This window comes from Suricata suricatta, chromosome 9, assembly GCF_006229205.1.
Source record: "Suricata suricatta isolate VVHF042 chromosome 9, meerkat_22Aug2017_6uvM2_HiC, whole genome shotgun sequence".
In the NCBI taxonomy this organism is placed as follows: Eukaryota; Metazoa; Chordata; class Mammalia; order Carnivora; family Herpestidae; genus Suricata; species Suricata suricatta.
In genome coordinates, this window is record NC_043708.1 from 104,406,798 (window position 1) to 104,427,217 (window position 20,420).

The following is a 20,420-nucleotide window of genomic DNA, read 5'->3' on the forward strand; positions in this document are numbered from 1 at the left end:
GTAAAGGAGAGATTTCATTACAATGTAATAATATATGAGGCTGTGTGTTATAGTAGTTAAGTGCTAACATTTTCATCAAAATCATGGCATCTATGTTCACAAATGAGAAAGTTTCTTTACTGGCAACTACCTTTAGAGGTTTGGGTAAATTAGGTACACTACCTCTCTTGCAGTCGGATGCTTGACTGACTGAGCCACCCAGGCGCGCCTATGTTATGTATATTTAACCATAACTTTTTAAAGTAAGAGAGAAACCGAAGAAGAAAAAGAGAAAGGCCAGGGGTGAAAGAAATCTAGAGGAGGAGTTCCCCAAGAGACAAATTAACCAGTCTGAGCACCTGCTAGCAGACATTCCAGAAAAGCCTGCGGGGAGGAAGGAGCAGCTCACTGGGCACTGAGACCACCAGCAAAGCAAGGCTCTGCAGAGAGCACAGGAAGCCGGTCACCCTAGAAGAGTAACAGGTCCCACCCCACAGCCACACAGAGCTCGGCCTTGAATTTATGCGGCTCCACAAGAGGGACCTGCACACCGCTTCCTAAGACCTGGGTTGCATCCAAATGTCACTGCATTTCCATATCTAGGGCTCCTCCTAGAGAGAGAAGAGTTTACGTTTCCTTCATACCACATAGTTCAGGATCCTCTTAAACTTGGAATTCAGCTGGTGGCAATGTTTTGGGTTTTCGTTAATGGCACATCAGTGTACCAACACTGAGGAGAAGAGAAGAAGGCTGACATCTCGAGGCAAAGAGCCATGAAATAGCCACAGCCCCTGTGCTCTGCAATTCTCTTAAGAATATTGTCTAGTGTCTAAAACAAGTAGAACAGAAAGTACCTTTGACCATAATTCCAAAGGACCACAGTGTGTTCCGTCCAGCTTCGGAATGTACAGCCGTACGGGTAAATTACGAGGCAGTAGTTCTCTGACACATGAACTTTGAGGGGGCAGATTTTTCAGAAGATGATTGTGGCCAAATAAGCTTTCTCTGAGAATAGTTCCCATATGTCTTCATGAGCACCACTAAATATAATCTGACTCCAAATTGACGCAGTTTACGTACCATACCTTAGACGTATTTCTACAGTGAACACAGTGCACAGCAATGCCCAGGATAAAGGCTCAACAAGGACCTGATGGGTGGGGGAATGAGAAGGACCAAGCCTCCATCTGAGTTTGTTTGGGTAACGGGGAGGTCACAACATAGGCTAAAATCTCCCAATTTTCTTCTTTTTAAATTTTTTAAAATTTATTTTTGAGAGAAAAACAGGCAGAATGGGGGTGGGGCAGAGAAGGGAGCCACAGACTCTGAAGCAGGCTCCAGTTTCTGAGCTGTCAGTACAGAGCCCGATGTGAGGCCTGAACCCATGAACTGTGAGACCATGACTGGAGCCAAAGCTGGACGCTTAACCCACTGAGCCACCCAGGTACTTCATCTCCTGATTTTTTTCTAAAGATAGCAGGGTCTTATCTTTTTTTTAATGTTTTTTATTTATTTTTGAGAGACAAAGACAGCACAAGCAGGGGAGTGTCAGAGAGAGAGAGAGAGACAAAGAATCTGAAGCAGGCTCCAGGCTCTGAGCTAGCTGTCAGCACAGAGCCCAACGCGGGGCTTGAACCCACGAACCGTGAGATCATGACCAGAGCCGAAGCCCAACACTTAACTGACTGAGCCACCCAGGTGCCCCAACAGGGCCTTATTTTGATTGTTACTGCAAAAAAGTAAAATCAATTGTTGCAGTTGAACACAACAGACACTTTAGGTTCCCCTAGAAAGAATGGAGTGAGGAAGAGGAAGGACAGAGGGGAGGAAAAGGGGAAGGAGTCTCTCCAATGATGCCATGGATCAATTCAGATCTCAGGCAAACTAAAGGGCCTGAATCTCACTTAACACTGAAGTGTCCGCCAAAACTGGAGAAGAAATATTTTGCTTCTATAAAACTGATCTTCTCCTTGACTCTTCTGTCTCAGGGGAGAGGGGGTAAGCTCCATGTAAACAGGGTTTTTCTCATCGCTTTCTGTAGGGTTTCACCTGTCAGCACACTTGCTGAGACAGCCAGGTGCTAAAAGACGGAAACAGCCCACGCAATCCGCAATTCCTAAAGGACTACGTTATGGGTTGAACTGTATTCCCCACCAAATTCCCATGAGTTCTAACTCCTAAAACCTCCGCATGTGACCTTATTTGCAGGTTTCATTAGTTAAGATGAAGTCATACTGAGGTAGAGTGGACCACCAACTCACTATGACTACTGTCCTTACACAAAAAAGAAATCTGCACACAGACAGGCACACAGGGAGGTCACAAGCCAAAAGCCTGACAGAAGATAGAAGGGAGAAGCAAAAAGATCCTTCCCTAGTGCTTTCGAGGGAACGTGGCCCTCCGGCTCTCGGTCTCATACACCTGGCATCTGGAGCTGTGAGACACTAAACACCCGTCTTCCGAAGCTTCCGGTTTGCGGTACTTTGTTACTGCAGCCTGAGCAAACTAACACAGACTATACGAGGCTCATGTGCGCCAACCAGCCCACCCTCTTCACACTGCATTTCAGGTCCAGTGTCCTGCCCCTCGGCCACTGGCCGCCCCATCGGCCCAGGCCCCACCCCTCACTCTGGGCTCCACTTCCACCTGCTTCAACCGCCGAACTCACCTGCGCAGGCCATCACACTACCCTCTGAAAGACGCCAACTTCTCTGCGTCACTCTGGTTAAAATACCACTAGTGGCTCACCAATTCCTATAGGAAAAAGTCCAGATTCTGCAGATTCTCCTGACTCGCATTCAGGCTAACTCCACCCGCTAAAGTGACAACGGACCACAAAACCGTTATTCCTGATGCCATGCTTCCTCCCCTGTTTGTCACTCTCCCCTTCAGTAACCCAAACCTGGACCATCCCATGAACGGCACCGCCGATACCCGCTCTCACCGGGAAGCTCTGTGTACGCATGCCCACAGCGAGGACCCATCTCTGACCTCCGTGTGTTCACTGCTTGTGTGGGCCGCTCAGCGCTCCCCAGAGGCCGCCGTGCCTGACTGCCCAGCGTGTTCAAAGTGCACACCTGCGTCCCACGGCTGGACCATGAGCTCCTTAAGGACAGGGTTCGTGGTTCATACTTGGGGGTATTTCTCAAAGCCAAAGGCAAAGTGAGGCATATTTTAAGGAAGCTCTAGGTTCTTAAATCCTTAGTGAATTAACTATTAAACATATGTCATGAATTCTTAAGAAATGTTACTTTTGGCTCTTCCTTCAACTGGGGACTTAAAGTTGAACAAATCTACACATGTCATATAATCCTAATGGTTCCACATATACCAAAATAATTTGAAGCCTACAAGGAATAAGAGGGGGAAAAAAAAAAACCTTAGGACTTTTAATCCCAAGTAACTTACCATTCTTCATCACCACATTGGACCAGACGTTTGCATTCAAGGCTTGAATGATTCGCTTTACTCCTGTGGATTCCGGGAAGTCATCTAATCAGGGAGGGGAAATAGATATATTTACACAAACATTTACACACACATACATATATACGTGTGTGTGTATACATGTACGTGTGTGTATATATATCCCCCAAGTCATACTTTTAAATAACTGTGGCTTAATTATCTTATTATCTTGCTTATTTAGTTGGTAGTTTACATTGTGAGTTATGTAATAGAGAAAAAATACAGAGCTCAGAGCTCCTGAAAGAATATCCTTGAAGCTAAAACAATGAAATAAATGCACAATATAACAGGTTTATATGATAAAGTCATCTCTATCACTTCACCAATGGAATCCACTCATCTCCTCCTAAAAATGTGAGCTCCTGTTAGTTACACAATCCTGGCATAGCGCTAGAAATATCGATTTTGGTTATTTATAGAGAACGAGTTCCTGAAGGCAGGAAAGGCCCCCTTGGTGTGCCATAAAATCCTGTAAATGCCCTGCCTGTCTTCTTCTAGGAACCACAGAAAGCAGGCACTGGTTCTAACAGGTCTTAGAAAACAACTTCCTTATCAGAGAGGACCGTTTACGGGTGAGAAGTGAAACTACAGGCAAGGCAGGAGACAGGCAAGGGTCACTTAAAATAAAACCAACAACTTAGTTTAGCTGGTTTAGTATTCGTACTATCCTGCTTCTGGAATTTAATTGATGCTACTGAAAGTAACAGGGCAGTAATCCCAGTTAGCATACCAAGAAGATGACACTCTTGACTTCCAGACATGTGTACAAAGGAAATTGTACATGAAAGATCATATGTGAAAAATAATGGCAGAAATGGTTTTAACGTCACTGGAAGACAAAGTCTCCTAAGAGCTTCCAGAGCCCCACCCACGTAGCACCTGTGTCCGGAGGCCTGGCCGGGCACAGAATCAGGAGTCAGAAAATCTGAATCTGAACTCAGGCTTGTTAGCTATCAGATCCAGGGCAAATCACGTAAGCTACTCTCAAAGAAAAGTGGGGCTGACACCACTCTGCAGACACCTCTCCTAGAGGAAAGATGTTCTGGAACTGATGATTCACAACGTAACCGCCTCCTCAGCCGCCCCCACCCCCAAGGCTAGCGGAAGTCACCACCTAACACGGCACCTGAAGGACAGCAGGCTCTCAGTAACTACCGACGCAAGCATGAACCACCTAAAAATACCAACCTACAACCCTAACAGAAATGCAGCGAGGATTAAACTGAAAACACAGTGATAAATTTTATCACCATCACATCTAAATGAGGAAATAAAAGGCAGGTTTATCTTCCCTATGAATGATTCTGTTCATAAAAGAATAACTAATACCTCAGGTGACAGAACCAGAAGCCAAAAAAAGAGTCTGAAATAAAGAGCCAGAACTAATTAGATGAAAGTTAATCCAAATAAGCATGACGTCTCATACCTGGTGTTAGAATACATGTATACAAAGCACAGAGTTTTAGTTTTTACAACTTCTAGGGAGGATTTAATCACATCACCTAAAGAGAATATGTCAAAAGTCTATTTTAATATTAAGCTCAATTGATGCAAGAACATTGATCAGACCACGAGCAAGGAGATGTGTGGTGGTATAACGGAGAAGAAATTACAAAATAAACAGATTTAAATAAATGACTCAAACATTGACTCTCAGGGACAACACTAAGATGAGAAAATTCTAGTGCCAGAAATAAGCAATTACATACATGCTCACATACACAAAACAAAGCACAAGTTTCAGGGGACCTAGAAGGGCCTGGGATGAGAAACTGTACTTGTTAATTTTCAATTATTATTAAAAATGTACAGTGAGAAAAATCAGCCTTTTTATTTCATTTTTGCCTTCTTCCTTTGCATGGAAAAATTCTAAATAAGCCAGAATGTAAAAAGGTATTTCTTAATTTCTTTAAAAAATATAGGTTTCGTGTAATGGTTACTTGATTCCTATCTGCATGCTTTGATCCGTATTGGCTGTCCCTTAGAACACCTGTTGAAACTAACAGCTTCTCGATGCTACACCCCTACTGGTCGTCTAACATTTCCTCCCCATGGAGCAAGTGACAGGTTAGAGTTCATGATGCCAACACAGTCTTTGCATTTCTAAACGGAAATGATCTTTCCCATCTCTGAAACACCACAGCACCAATGTAGTTTTAGTTGTTCATATATGTGTTCTCTCCTGCACTGCGCTAGATTATATGGTTTTGGTAGGTCCCACAGCAGGGAGCACAGGTGTATTTGGAAGGAGAGAAGGTAAGAGGAGGAATGAAGGAGGGAAAGAGAAATGGGGAAGAAACAAAAGGTCCAGAGTATAGTAGAAGGCAGTTAAGTGAAGAGCTACCCTGGGTGGGGCGGGGGGGGGTTGTGTGCACACAGAGATTCTGGGTCTATTCTTAGTTTCAAATGTCCAAAAGACATATGAATAGGGCTGATATGCCCCCTAAAGTCCCTGGGAATTCAGCCTTCAGATATTAGGAATTCAAACTAAGAACATTAACTATTTATGAATATAGGTCAAAGCCTCTTTTTATTTGGCAGTGGGAAAAGTATAAGAGATTGGGGCAATTATTAAGATTTAAGGTAGAAATCCTCTAACCTCATCCATAAGAAAAATACGACCAGTATTTCAAAAGTCCTAACATGCATGGTGAAGCCAAATAAGTGGATTATTTCATTACCAATAAGACCACATCAATGGGTTTTGCACAAATCTTTTCAAACAGCTGAGGAAAAGATGTTGTTTGAATTTCACTGATTCTTTTCCCCGAATTAAAATACTCTCTCATCTCTGAATCCAAATGCCATGTTTCTCCTGACACATAAATACTCACCATCCTCCTCCGGCAACTCTTCCGGACTGAGCTCCACCAGTTCGAAGCCATGTTTGATACACCATTCTTGAGCTTTCTGTCGGTCTACACCTAACACACAGAAGAGTCTTCATAAGTAAAAGTCTCCAGACAGAACACTGCTGCACTACTGTCCACCCATCTCAGTGCTACTCTTAATGTCAAGGTTATTTATCTAAAAGCACCCAAAGTAAAGTATATGAAGAAGATGATTTCTCAGGGTGCCTGGCTGGCTCAGTTGGTTAAGTTTCCAACTTTGGCTCAGGTCATGATCTCGTGGTTCGTGAGTTTGAGCCCCGCATCGAGCTCTGTGCTGACAGTTCGGAGCCTAGAGCCTGCTTCCGATTTCATGTCTCCCTCTCTCTCTGCCCTCCCCTACTTGCACTCTGTCAGTCTCTCTCTCTCGAAAATAAACAAACATTAAAAAAAAAAAAAGATGACTTCTCAAACCCAAAATGTCCATTCATAAAAAATAAAATGTAAATACTACAGGATTCCCAAGAGAAATCGCTGAAAATATCTCCATAAAGTAATACAATCACAGGAGATGTACTAAGCTAAGAAATCAAAAGTACTTGCTTCCCAAGGCACAGCAACTGTACTGTATGTGACCAACCGGAGCCCCGCGGGCGGGCCTTACCATGTTCACACACTCTGTCACAGACCAAGATCATGACCTCAGGTAACCATGCTTCTGCCAGTGGAAGCCATGAGGAAACACTATCAAGACCAGATTTCTGGAGGGAGGAAAAAACATACAAAACAAAACCGGAAAAAGAGACGGTAAGAGACCTCATGGAAAAGGCAAGGGGGGTGGAGGATGTGGCGCAAAATAATTTCCCCCCAAGGTCCCGGAAAAGCAATCTTACTTGGGTGCTGTCAAAGTAAACCACCAACGCTTGCACAGACTCCGCGATCTCGGCAGTGACGAGGCCTTTGTTGGGCACCACACACAGGCTGATCTCTGCCGAATAGTATTTGTTATCGATGGTCCAGGGGTAAAACCTCACGGCATCCTCGGCATCATCAGCAGTTGCTGCCACGGGAAGATCTTCTGCTCCAAGGATATCTGAACAAAATGGCACAACGTTACGATGGAAAGTGCAGAAACCGATACACACTGGTCAAGTTCACCAGTAAAATAATCACGCTAATGAGGTACTTTGGCTGCTTCTCTCTAGATAAAGATTTCAAAATGCCTCCCATTTTTCAGGGCATTTCCTTGTCTACCATTTGATTGTAACAGTAATGGTGATGTGATTGAACTCATCAGCTCTTTTCTTTAAGAACTCACGAACAATTGTGATTAGATCAGACAGCAGACAACAAAAAAGAGCAGGCAGAAGAGAAATAACAGCTTACGTTTATTTTATTGCCTACATACTTCACGTGAGATGGAGATTACGAGGATCTTCAAGACTCTGGAACTATGCTGTACTGATTACAAGCTGAAAGGAAGATAGCAGTAAGGCTGCACCTTTAATAAAACAAGAGACACATATTCCTTGGGCCAAATGCTTACACATTAATTCAACTAAAGATATACAAGAATGGATTCTGATAAATGACTCCAATTCCATTTATATTCAGCCTTGTTCAGATTCTTTGAGAGCCAACTCAAATTTTTGTTCGATAAAGACACGTTGGGCATCATTTACAGACATAATGGCCAAGCAAATTTATTTAGGATGTAACTAAATCTTGCAGAAACCCATGTGCAGCATGGCTGTAACTTACAGTAGAAGCCAAATCAATGATGAACAAATACACATGAGGACACGGAACAACTGAAGCAGTTTGCTTCCATAATGCCATAAAATATTCAGAAGTGGAAAACATGAGAAATTATTCTACCCTAAACGCTCATCTCTCACAGCCATACCCACAACCCACATTTTACGCGCAAAGTTCGAAGAAGTAAAATAACATGCCACTAAAATTGGGTTCTTATAAGAATGTATGGCGGGGCGCCTGGGGGGCTCAGTCAGGTAAGCCCCCGACTCCTGATTTCAGCTCAGGTCATGATCTCACAGTTCATGAGACTGAATCCGTGTGGGGCTCCACACTGACAGCACGGAGCCTGCTCGGGATTCTCTCTCTCTCTCTGTCCCTGCCCCCACTCTCTCTCCCTCTCACTCTCTCTGTCCCTCTTTCTCTTTCAAAATAAATAAATTTTTAAAAAGTGACTTTATTAAAAAAAATGAGAGAGAGTGAATAGGGGCTCAGTAAGTTAAGTGTCTGACTTCGACAGTCGTATCTCAGTTCGTGGGTTTGAGCCCCACATGGGGCTCTGTGCTGACAGCTCAGAGCCTAGAGCCTGCTTCAGATTCTGTGTCTCCTTCTCTCTCTGCCCCTCCCCTGCTTGTGCTCTGTCTCTCAGAAATAAACATTTTTAAAAATTTTTTAAATAAATAAAGAGAATATATGGCAAAATGGCCCAACACTCCTCTTCAATGTCAAGATGAGTATTTTATAAAATATTCCTCAAACTCACAGTTAGCAGGTCACAGAATACTAGAAGCTAAATTTTCAACTCCAGAGCTAAGATTATGTATTTGAAACACTGCCACAGTTTTTGCTCAAACAAAAAGATATGGGGAAACCATTTAGTCCAAAAAACTGCTAGGAATAATGTATCGTAACTTAGAAAGCGTGTATGTGCACATACGCAAGCTTTTCACTGGTAAACCTTCTTCGTGTGGTTATTAGGAGGAACCAGTCTGAAAATAAACGCCCCTTTTAAAAAAATTAAAATAACAAAATGTAAAATAAATTTAAGACTACATTTGACATATGGCACACATTGTGAAACTAACTTTCTAAAATTTCTCACCACAACCAGAATTGTTACTTTTAAATTACCATAGGTCTGTGCCAATATTTGAAAACCTGAATGTATCTTGTCTGTTCAAGGAGGCAGCAGTTCTTGCTGCTTAATTTCTACCTAAATTAATCTTTTATTAATTATCCATCAACTCCTTAGCCAGCGGCAATGTCCTTCATGGAGCATTACGCCAAGTTCAGGTAGGAACTGAGCAGGAAGAACAGATAAAGGGTAAAAACCAAAGATTCTGTTTTCGTGTAAGTGTCTCACAGAAAAAGGAAAAAAAAAAACCCTCCTAGATCAGAGTCTATGTCGCATTCAAAGCTAATCTTCCCGACTCCAAGCAGGTGGCCCAGCAATATGCCGATAAAAGCACATATGGAAGAAAGCAAACTGAACCAAGGAGAGTAGCGCAAATTGTATAAACTGACTTTTTTAAGGGGAGGAGGAGCCACCATACGGAGTCAGTTTTCTTCATTCATGGGCAATTTTTTTTAAATAACGAATTAACTTTTTTTTTTTAAAGTAGGGAGGCGCCGAGAGTAAAACGCTGAACCCACGTGCTGTCGCGGGGCAAAGGACAAGGCGTGTGGGACTAGGACTCCTCCATCACCACGAGTGGCTGGTGATGCTCCCTGAACTGCTTGTACGGTTAAAAACTGAGATGAAATTTCAGCTCTGCGTTTTTGAAATCACGGTCTTCAACTAACCCCAAAAAATAAAATCAATTGAGGCGTCACCTCTTACCTAGATGAGAACAGGACCACGAGGCTGTGAAAACGAACCTGTCAGTGTTTTCATAGCCGGGTGTGTGTGGTGTTTCTTCCTTCCTCCTTGCGCTGCCTAGAAGAACTTGATGGCTCAATCTACTTATCAGATTCTTTTATTTTTCACATTTTATGTCTAATCAGATACTTTCGGCGAGGCTACATATGGACTTTATTATCACATCTGTGCCATCTCACAACTGGGGAAAAGTGAACAGTCTCATTCTTTTTGTCATCAATTTCATAATGTAGAGTTTAATTTAAAAAATGTAAATGTCTACACTAAATATGGCTTTTCTCGCTCATCGTTTCTATTTGGTTTCAAATGTCTAACAAGTTTATTCTTTTCCAACTTAAAAATTGCTCAAACGTTTACACACGTGACGAAGAGTTTCTGGAGATCAGCCAGTACCTTTTACTCATTTCACAGATGGGAAAACTGAGGGCCAAAAAAAAAAAAAAAAGAAGAAGAAGAAGAAGAAGCCACTTGCCTAAAGGAGAAGAGCCTAAAACGAAATTCAGGTCACCTGCATTTTTCCCTACTACCTTGTGATGCAGTATTTGTGATATTTGGCATCTGAGCTAGATCACACTCATGTGTGATCCAAGCTAACCTATGGGCCTACAGTGTCGCCCGTTCTTTATGAACACCAAAATTAACGGCCAGAACGAGGGCATCAGAATATACAAGCCTGAAGCACAATTAACCCGTCCAAAAACAGTCTCTGAGTTTTGGGTATTTATATGTTAAAAGTGAGTTACAGTGATCATGTGGGTTTTGTTTTATGGGTTTTTGCTGTTGCTTTCTGCCAGACTTCCTAGAAAACCTGCGATGGTCTCCCTTCTTCGTCCTTCACTAAGATGAATTTTGATGTAGTTAAAGCAATGCACAAACAAAATCGAGACAGCTTCTCGCTCTGCCTGGCGGACGCTGGCCTGTCGCGTTCCCACTGTCGCCAGCCACCTGGTGGAGCTGCAATACATCATTTTGTAAGAGACAAATACTAGATGATTAATTGCCAGTCTGTTACCACAAACTTGGTCTCACAGCTTAAAACAGTGAATCTGTAGTGTTTTCAGATGAGAAGTTAAACGTCAGCCCAGTTCCAGTAGCAAGTGTAAACCTTTCCCCTGGTTTCAAGTGCAAGTATAAATCTCCTGCCCTGTTTGAGAGACGTTATACACAGCCATCATATCTCCCGCCACTCCTGTTCACTGCTTGCTTCCTTCGTGAACTTCTTTCCCCTACGGTCCCACGTGGCAAGGCAAGTCAGTGACAAGAGTCAAGCGAACGGAAGAAAGCCACATGCAAGGAAGCATGTCAGCTCAGCCACCCAACGACTCCTTCATCCTCACACCCGCTCGGTACTTCTGTCTGTCCTAATGTCACCTCCCTCAGAGTGTAAGTCTGGGAAGCAGTCAAATCAGAGGGGCAGGTGCACAGCTTTCTTTAGTTCAGAATCAATAAGAGGTGATACTCTATCTTTAGCATGAACTAAGAAGCAAACTGAAGTTTCAAGGTGAATTCCGCCAACACCCTAAGTACCCATTTGCAATCTCTCTCTCTCTCTCTCTCTCTCTCTCTCTCTCTCACACACACACACACACACACACACACACACGCACGCACGCACGCACGAGCACCACATACCTCACCCCCTCATCTATCCATTCAAGCCAAAAAAGACAAAACAAGCCCAATCTTACTTAAGTGCACTGATACTGCTTCAGATGATCCCTATCTTCTTCCGTAGTAGAATTAAGGACACATTTGACACCTGTAGAATTAATGTCCCCTTAATGAATCACGACATTCTTTGTGAAGAGAAGCTGTCCACTGGATAAGTCATGCCTTCTATGCCCAGAGGGAAATGATAGCTGCCACTCCAAATCACGATGATCCTTCCAGAAATCAGCCCTTTTCTGAGAACAGAGCCAGTTTTCTTCTTTCCCCAATAACTGAAGCAGTCGTTTACGGCAAGTATCATAACCCCCAACCCCAGATACAAGGGTCTTTCACAGTGTCCACTCCTCTGGGGACCCAGGGTTCCTCTCCCTCCCCTCTGTGCTGGCAGTACTAACCGGAACAGAAAAGCCATAAAATAGAGACAGCACAGACCTGGGGTCAGACAGCCCTGAATGTGAATGCTGGTCCTCTGGGAGAATGAGAAATTGACCTCTCTGTCTCATTTCCTCGCCAGTAAAGGGACAAACACACTTCTCAAGTGGTTTCTTGCAGATTATATGAAACGATGCAGGAGAAGGTGAGGGCAGGCACTGGGCACCGAGCTGCCCCCAGTTAAGTGCTCATGGCCTCCTCCCCGGCTCAGGTGCTGCCTTTTTGCCGCACCTTGGACAAGAGGCTGGGCCAGAGATGCACCAGACAGAGTTGGTAAGAAAAAGCGCAATTAACAAACCACCATGTCCTTGAGCTGCTCTGGCCCACCCTTCCCAAAATATACCTTCTCAAATGTGTCTTTTCCATTGTTAAGGCACAGAAGGAGACAGAAGAGAAAGCAATTAGGAAAATTATAGGAGGCAGCGGAGTCTGACGTCAGTCGAAGGGGAAAGTAGCCATTATGAAAGAGAAGAATTCAGTAAAATGCGCTTTAGGAAAAAAAATATGAAGGCCAGAGTTCTCATTAGCCAGCAAGGAAAGGCAAAGAGACATTTAAAACTCATCATGGCTCCATATTGTTGCAACTGGTTACAATCTTACAGTGCGATTTCATGAGAATGTCCTAGAAAGGGGTTGAATACTTCGTAGGGGTTATGAACTACCAGACGATTCCCCAAGTACAAGGGGCGATGCTCCAACGCAGTCCAGTCTCTCCGGCCTGCGTGATACCGTGTGCAGCCTTAGAGCCAGGCCTTTACGAGGACACATGTGAGGAAAATCCTCATCTGTGACCCTCTGGGCAGTCGCCCTGCAGTCTCCCAGGGCAGCCTAAGGGACAGATGGCCAGCTGGGGCGGTATTAAGTCGTGAGGGAAGCATAACCCGGTGAGGGCCACACCGCTGCAGGAACAAGAAGACAGCGATTCTGGTTTGCTTATGACACTTAACTACCTTTTCCTCACACACTCCTCTCTGGTCACACTTGGAATTCACACTGCCACATGCTCTGGGGCCGCTTTTTAGATCACCGCGGAAAAGTTTGAAAGTTGAAGCAGAGGAAATCCAACTAAGTCCCCCTCCTCCTCAAGCTTACTTTCTCCCAGGAGCCATCTGGAATTGGTCACCACAGCTTCATCTTAAAATAACTGGCGGAGGGGTACAGGGAGAACACAGGGTCTGGGCTTGCTCTCAGGAGACCTCACAACACAGTAAATCTGCACCACAGAACAGAAGAAGGCGGGGGCGAGGGGAGCGAGAACACGGAGAGGGGTTTCGTGAGGGCCGAGGAGGAGGCCCAGCCTGGAGGTTCTGCAGGCTGCACGCAAAGACCACGTTCTCAGCCGCAGCGGCACAGCTCATGGCCGTTCCCACCCACGCGGGGGGAGAGGGACTTCTTCGAACTCCATTACTATTACTTATTCATCCAAAACCACAGTTCTGAACCTACATCTAAAGCCATGCTTCTTTATGGGGAGGTGGTTTTGTCCCTCATGAGGACATGCCGACATCTGGAGACATTTTTGGCTGTCACAGGTTGGGAGATGCTACTGGGCAGAGGCCAGGAGTATCATGACACACCCTCCAGGGACCAGGACAGCACCTGTGCGACAAAGGATTACCCGGCCCAAGATGTCAGCAGGGTGAAGGCTCAGAAACCCGGATCTAAAAGGAACTTGTAGAACTGACCTGGCTGTGTTTATGAAGCAAAATACAAGTTCTGGAACGCAAAGTTGGTTTTATTCTTTCGCACAGAACAGAAACTAGCCATTATGGCCAGCCATGACAACTTCCCATAAAATCTACCTCCAATAACACCTATCTCAAATGTCTGAAGTTATTTTAACCATAAGAATTATTTGGCCATTAACCTTAGACGTTTTGAAAATAATTTATGAATGGTGGTTTTCTGGAAAAAAAAAAAGACATAAGCCTGGACAAGACAGTTATGAAAATACTTTTCACATTCAAATACTTTTTCATCAACAAATCAGCATCAAGTCAGTGTCACAAAAAATGTCAGTGTCTCCTCAGGATGACGACAGTCCCTGCAGCAGATGCCGACTTACTCTTAAAGAAGGTCAACATGTCTGAGATGAATTTTCCCAAACACAGCAAGTTTAATGAAGAACCTCTACTCTGTAGCCCCTGCATTCAAATATTGAAAATAAGCTTGATCCACTGGGGAATATCATAAAGCTAATGCACCCAATGTCCTAGAGCTTAAAAGGTCAAGAAGGGTAAGATCACAATTGGGCAACACATGGTCAAAGGATCACAGAAAAAGAACACTATGACACTCTGGACTTCGTCAAACTTAAAAAGTTTTGCATTTCAAAAGATACCATCAAGAAAACCCAAAGATAAGCCACAAAACCGGAGCAAATATATGTAAATGATATATGTGACCTCTATCTAGAATATATAAAGTACTCTTACAACTCAATAAGACAAAAAACACCCAGTTTAAAAATTGGAAGATGATGGGGCGCCTGAGTGGCTCAGTTGGTTAAGTGACCAACTTCAGCTCAGGTCATGATCTCATGGTTCGTGAGTTCGAGCCCCGCGTGGGGCTCTGTGCTGACAGCTCAGAGCCTAGAGCCTGCTTCAGATTCTGTGTCTCCTTCTCTCTCTGTTCTGCTCCCACTCCCACTCTGTCTCTGTCTCTCTCTCAAAAATAAATAAAGATAAACAAAAATGGGAAGAACTGAATGGACATTTCAGCAAATAAGATAAAGGAATGGACTATATATACCTGAAAAGAATCTCAGCATCATTAGCTATTAGGGAAATGCAAATCAAAACCAGAGTGAGATACAATTTCACACCCGCTAGAATGGCTACAATGAACACGAGTGTTGCTAAAGAGGAGGAGAAGCTGAAGCTCCCATACATTGCTGATGGGAACATAAAATGGTGCCATCACTCTGGAAAACAGTTTGGCAGTTTCTTCAAATAGTACAGTAGTTTCTCTGAATGTATATAACCGCATTACTCATAATAGCCCAAAAGTGGAAACAACCCAAATATCAAGTGTCGAACGGTTAAGGTGGGGTATGCCCATACAATGGAACCTACAATGGATTACGAAGTACGTATTATAATATGGATGAATCTCAAAACCATTAAGCTGAGTAAAAGGCGGCCAATACGAGAGAGTACATACTATAGGATTCCTCTGAAATAAAATGTCCACCTGAGGCAAATCTATAAAGACAAAGTACATTAATGGTTGTCTAGAGCTGGGGTGAGAATGGGGAGTGACTGCAAATAGGCTCAAGGTTTCCTTCCAGGAGGACAGAAATGTGCACCAAAAGTAAGTGGATCTTATGTTTAAATCCTATCCCAATGAAGCTGCTAAAAGAAAAATCATGGAAGCTGGAAGATAAGGTCCTCGTTTTAGAGACGAGGTAGGTGACGGAGGCACATGTTTTAGAGATTTAGGACAATGAAGGCGGAGGCAGAGACACTGTAAATATTTGTAGGAGGAAAGCTAACTTGCTTCAAGCCAAAACAGCCAGGGAAAAAGTAGATCTCAGTGCTCAATTCGCAAAAAGTTCCCCCCCACAAAACCCTTGAGCGACCCCAACAGAATGCAGACAGAATGGTAATTTTCTATGTTTATTACCAACTGATCACATTTTCCTGCTCTGAGTATACAGACTGTGATCCAAGGACAGTAACACTTTTCCCCACCTCTGGGTAGAACTAGCCTTCAGGTCAGTGTGGAAAATACAACTCTAAAGAGGGTATTTGCTACTGAGCCTACAACGTCACACAGGCTCTAAGAGTTTGACAACTGTCCTCTTTGTCTGAGCCTAGGTCGACCCTGCTTTGTGGATGAGTAATTATTAGAGATGGGTTTGTGGTGTCTGTGTGCGTTGGCTCCGACACAAATACAATGTCATGTCCAGATGGTCATTCTTGCCAGACATACTCAAAACAATTTTCACACCTCAACCTTTTGAAAAATGGTTCTATATCAGATTTCATCATTATAAAGTGTCCCTTTGTTGGGGAATTATACAGGGCGGGCTTAAACCAAATGACCACTACATAGTTTCTAGACGTTTTTACTTTTGTTGCACAAAAACAAGCAGTTGGATGGCCCAGAAATAAAGGTCTGAGTCTAGATACTCTTACAATCGTCCTGGATGATACAAAGCTCTGTTCTGTGCAACATGGGTTAATGCACAACACTTCTCTACTGGTGTTTCTCATACTCTCCACCCTCTTTACCGGAATGCCACTTACTGGGAAGGCAAACACCTTACAATCATTTCATCAACAATAACCTTACACAAAAGTCAAATTCCTGACTCCACAAGGAAACAAACTGAACACCAATAAAAAGTCTTCATTTAATCATTTAACCCGTCAGTTCATCTACTAATGCTCTAAACCACCACGAAGGAAACGTGCACACTTACCTTGAGCCATGAAAGTTCTCGTCCTCATAGAAAAATCTTTCCCTGGAACTTTTCCTATCCCTACCTCCACCTTGAATCCACACAGTTCTGGTTGCCAAGAAATTCATCATGTTACATGTATATTAAATAATTAGAACGGAATCTTGGCTCCCCCAACACTTTGGACTGAACAACCTTAGAAGATCACAACGTCTTTGAGCTCAGATTTCCCTCTCTTTCTCTCACACACACAGGCGCGCTCACACTAGAAGATAACGTGGGCATATTTTGTAAGTTTCTTTGGGTCTGGAGAAAATATGAACTTGTGTATTTAATCTTTCTTCCTCCTTAGGTTGGTGACTTAACATCCCTCTTTTAATAATGATAAAAATCCTAAACCCTCTAATAATGCTAACTGAACGTTTAAAAACATATTAAGTAGCATAGCTAAAAACAATCCTCTACCCCATGACCAGATGAAATCGCTGCTTTAGTGTGACCACCTACTGAATCACACTGATGACAACCGTAGCCCATTCGTGGAAGACCTTGTTAGCCCAATCTTTCTGCCTTTGAAGAAAATGAAGCCTTGGAAATACACAAGGCAGAGTTGTCCGACCACAACAAAATAGGCGACTTCGCTTAAGCAACAATTATAACTTATTCCCAGAGTAAAAGAATAGGCTCCACTCAGAATAATAAAGCAGCTACAGGAAAAATGCAAATTAAAAGACCCAAGCTCTTATTCTCTTCTGCTGCTGGACAATGTTAGTTAGCTAAGCTGTAAACTAAGCCCTTACCTTTGAAAGAAGAACTTTCTCCTTAGTAAACTATTTTGGGATCCTTTTGTAACTATAGGAATCTGACAGACCTGGAAACAAACTCCCAGCCTTGAAGGAGAACCAATGTTCCCCAAAGAAGCAAGGTCATAAATGACGGTTGGCTTTGCCTGCAGAATAGCCCAAAGCCTAGTTTACCCCTCATCTAAATAAGCTATTTGGCTCTTCAGTTTTAGAAACCTAGGGGCCGGAGCACTGTTTCCAGGGGTGAGCACATCTCAACCCCAAACACAGAAGTCCAGTTCTCTACTCCCAAAGTGGAGTGTTTACAGCCACCTTAAAACTGCAAGACGGATGGACCTAGAAGGTATTATGCTCAGAGAAATAAGTCAGAGTAAGACAAACACCATAACATTTCACTTCTATGTGGAATCTAAAAAAACAAAACAAACAACAAAAACTCTACACAGGAGAACAGTTTGGTGGTTGCCAAGGGGAGGGTGTGGAGGGGACAGGCGAGATAGGGGAAGGAGATTTAAGAAGCACAAACATCTGGCTATAAAATAAATAAGCCACAGGGAAAGTCCAGCATAGGGAATACAGTCAGTGACATGGTCATAATGTTTTCTGGTAACTACTCTATCACGGTGAGCATTCTGCAGTGTTTGTAACTGTCAAATCACTATGTCATACACCTGAAACTAATACATGTCAACTATACTTCAATTAAAGAAAAAACAAACCCTCAGTCATGGGAAAATTAGGATAGTTGCCTGCCCGAAAAGGACACCTAAATCTTCTCAATTGGCCACAAGTCTTCCCATCTACAAGGAGGAAAAGAATGTATTTTATTTCAAAGCTACCATTTCGCCTCCCCCTGATCCAGAGAGGTTTCTCCAGGACCCAGGGCCCTCCTGATCTGCAAATCCCTGGGAAACAGCAAAACCTAACAACGGCTGAGTTCATTTTCCAGGTGCCAGGGGCGCTGTGGAAACCAGGTGACCATGACCTGGGGCCTGCGCCTTAGTTAAATCCTGGAAGAATGTACAAGTCCTCTGTGGAATTGCTAAATTCAAATGAGTGAGAAATTTTAGGTCCGTTCCAAGCATTGTTCTACAAAAGCAAATGACCACAGGCCAAATCCTATTATCCCTTCAACCTTCCAAAGAGAACCCCCACAGCTCAGCTGCGCTGGTCCGGCGCCCCAGCGGTTCTGAGTTCCCGCATCTTGAGTTAATCGCTGCTTGGTTAAGCGGCTGCTCCTAGAGCCAAACTGCCCCAGTTCAAAGCCCGGCTCAGCTATTCGGCCTGGAGCAAACTACTTAATCCCTCTGTGTTGCAATTGCTTTGCAAAATGAGAATAATGATGGGAACAATAGCATAAAAATGTTGTAATAGTTAAGCAGATTAGTACACGGTGAGTGCTCAGAATACAGACTGTCAAACTTTTTCAGTAAAGGGCCGGATAGTAAATATTTTAGGCTGTGGGCCATTCTGTCTGTGGTGCAACTGTTCAACTCTGGAAAGTAGTTACAGACAAAATGTAAACAAATGGTCACAGCTGTGTGCCAATAAAACTTTATACAAAAACAGGACCAGGGACCAAAGACTGGAACCAGCCCAGATGTGCTTCCATAGCTAAAGAGTTAAACTGTGGCACATCCTTACCATGGAATACTGTTCCATAATAAAAAGGCATGAATTATAGACACATACAATCCAGATGACTCTCTAGGGAATTCTGTTGAGCAGGGGAAAACCCTCCAAAAGTAATCTACTTTATAGCTCCAACCGTAGTTTTGAAACGACAACATTTTAGAAATGAAGACAGGTTAGCGGCTGTCAGGGGTTACGGATGAAGATTGGGGGCCTAACCTGGGGGGGGGTCATAAAAGGGCAACACATGGATCCCTGTGGTGTTGAAAGTATTCGGTATCTGGACTGTGGAAGACACACACACCACAGGTGATAAGGTTGTACAGAATACATACACAATCGCAAACGTGTAAAAGTCAAACTGGGGAAATCTGAGTAAAACCGGTGGATTGCATTAATGTCAATAAACTGAATGTGATATCATAGCACAAAATACATGGGGCAGTTTTTCCAAAACACACACAAAAATTAAGAATGCCAGAGTTAAGGAGCACCACATAATCTAACATAAAAATAAGTAACATGGTAACACTGAATTTTACATCTAGTAGGATGGTAGAGATGATCTCAAACAACTTCCTATTTTTAATGTTAATCCTACATAGGAGTGACTAATATATAATATGCCTTTTGTTTTAGTTCACTCAACTGAGCAAATAAAAATCCAGACACTGTTAAAACTACCAGGCATACCTAATGTTTGTTTGTTTGTTTGTTTTTGAGAGAGTGCAAGTGGGGGAGGAGCAGAGGGAGGAGGACAGAGGATCCAACCCTGACAGTCTGACAGCAGAGAGCCTGACGCGGGGCTCAAACTCAAAAATGGTGAGATTATGACCTGAGCCGAAGTCAGATGCTCAGCCGACTGAGCCACCCAGGTGCCCCCATAATGCTCTTTTCAAATATAGGTCCTCTAGGGGCGCCTGGGTGGCTCAGTCGGTTGAGCATCCGGCTTCAGCTCAAGTCATAATCTCACGATTCGTGGATTCAAGCCCCACGTCAGCCTCTGTGCTGACAGCTCAGAGCCTGGAGCCTGCTTCAGAGTCTGTTTCTCCTCTCTCTCTGACCCTCCCCTGCTCGCGCTGTCTCTCTCTCTCTCTCAAAAATAAAAAAATAAAAAATTTTTAAATTTCTTTTAAATATAGGTCCTCCAGACAAAGATCTTTTTCTCTTCACTCAGAATCAAGCCTTCAACCCTCCTAAATGGAAATCCAAAGATATTTTAAAACTTTCTTTTAGAAGTTAATCTTCTCTATCATTTCTTATACCAATGCCACCACCTTAAATAGTCCTGATTGCTACGGAATTCCAACGTATTTCATTCACATATTCCATGCATAAAAATCCTGAATGTGATCATATGCTCCCATACTTAGTCCACAGCCCTTTGGGCAAGTCACCTAGTATTTCCAAGTCACAATCTCTTTATTTATAAAATGGGGATAACCTGACCTCATGACTTCATGGATATAAGAACTAAATTAAAAGATGTGAAAACACATTTGAGAAGAGTTCTGATACACATATAAATGCTTATGATTGTACGATCTCCAAATTCCCACATTTCACTAAAA

The 20,420-nt window shown here is 43.2% G+C and overlaps 1 protein-coding gene across 3 annotated transcripts in view; it reads right to left on the reverse strand.

Annotated features, from left to right (window-relative positions):
* The window catches only part of AAGAB (alpha and gamma adaptin binding protein), a 272,788-nt gene that overhangs the window by 26,156 nt on the left and 226,212 nt on the right, over positions 1 to 20,420 (reverse strand). For all 3 annotated transcript variants that reach the window (XM_029950226.1, XM_029950227.1, XM_029950225.1), the window contains 4 exons: positions 7,169 to 7,368; positions 6,940 to 7,036; positions 6,282 to 6,371; positions 3,388 to 3,471 (listed from right to left, as the gene is read on the reverse strand). In XM_029950226.1, coding sequence (XP_029806086.1) covers positions 3,388 to 3,471; positions 6,282 to 6,371; positions 6,940 to 7,036; positions 7,169 to 7,368 — 471 coding nt within the window. The remainder of the gene's footprint in view (positions 1 to 3,387; positions 3,472 to 6,281; positions 6,372 to 6,939; positions 7,037 to 7,168; positions 7,369 to 20,420) is intronic.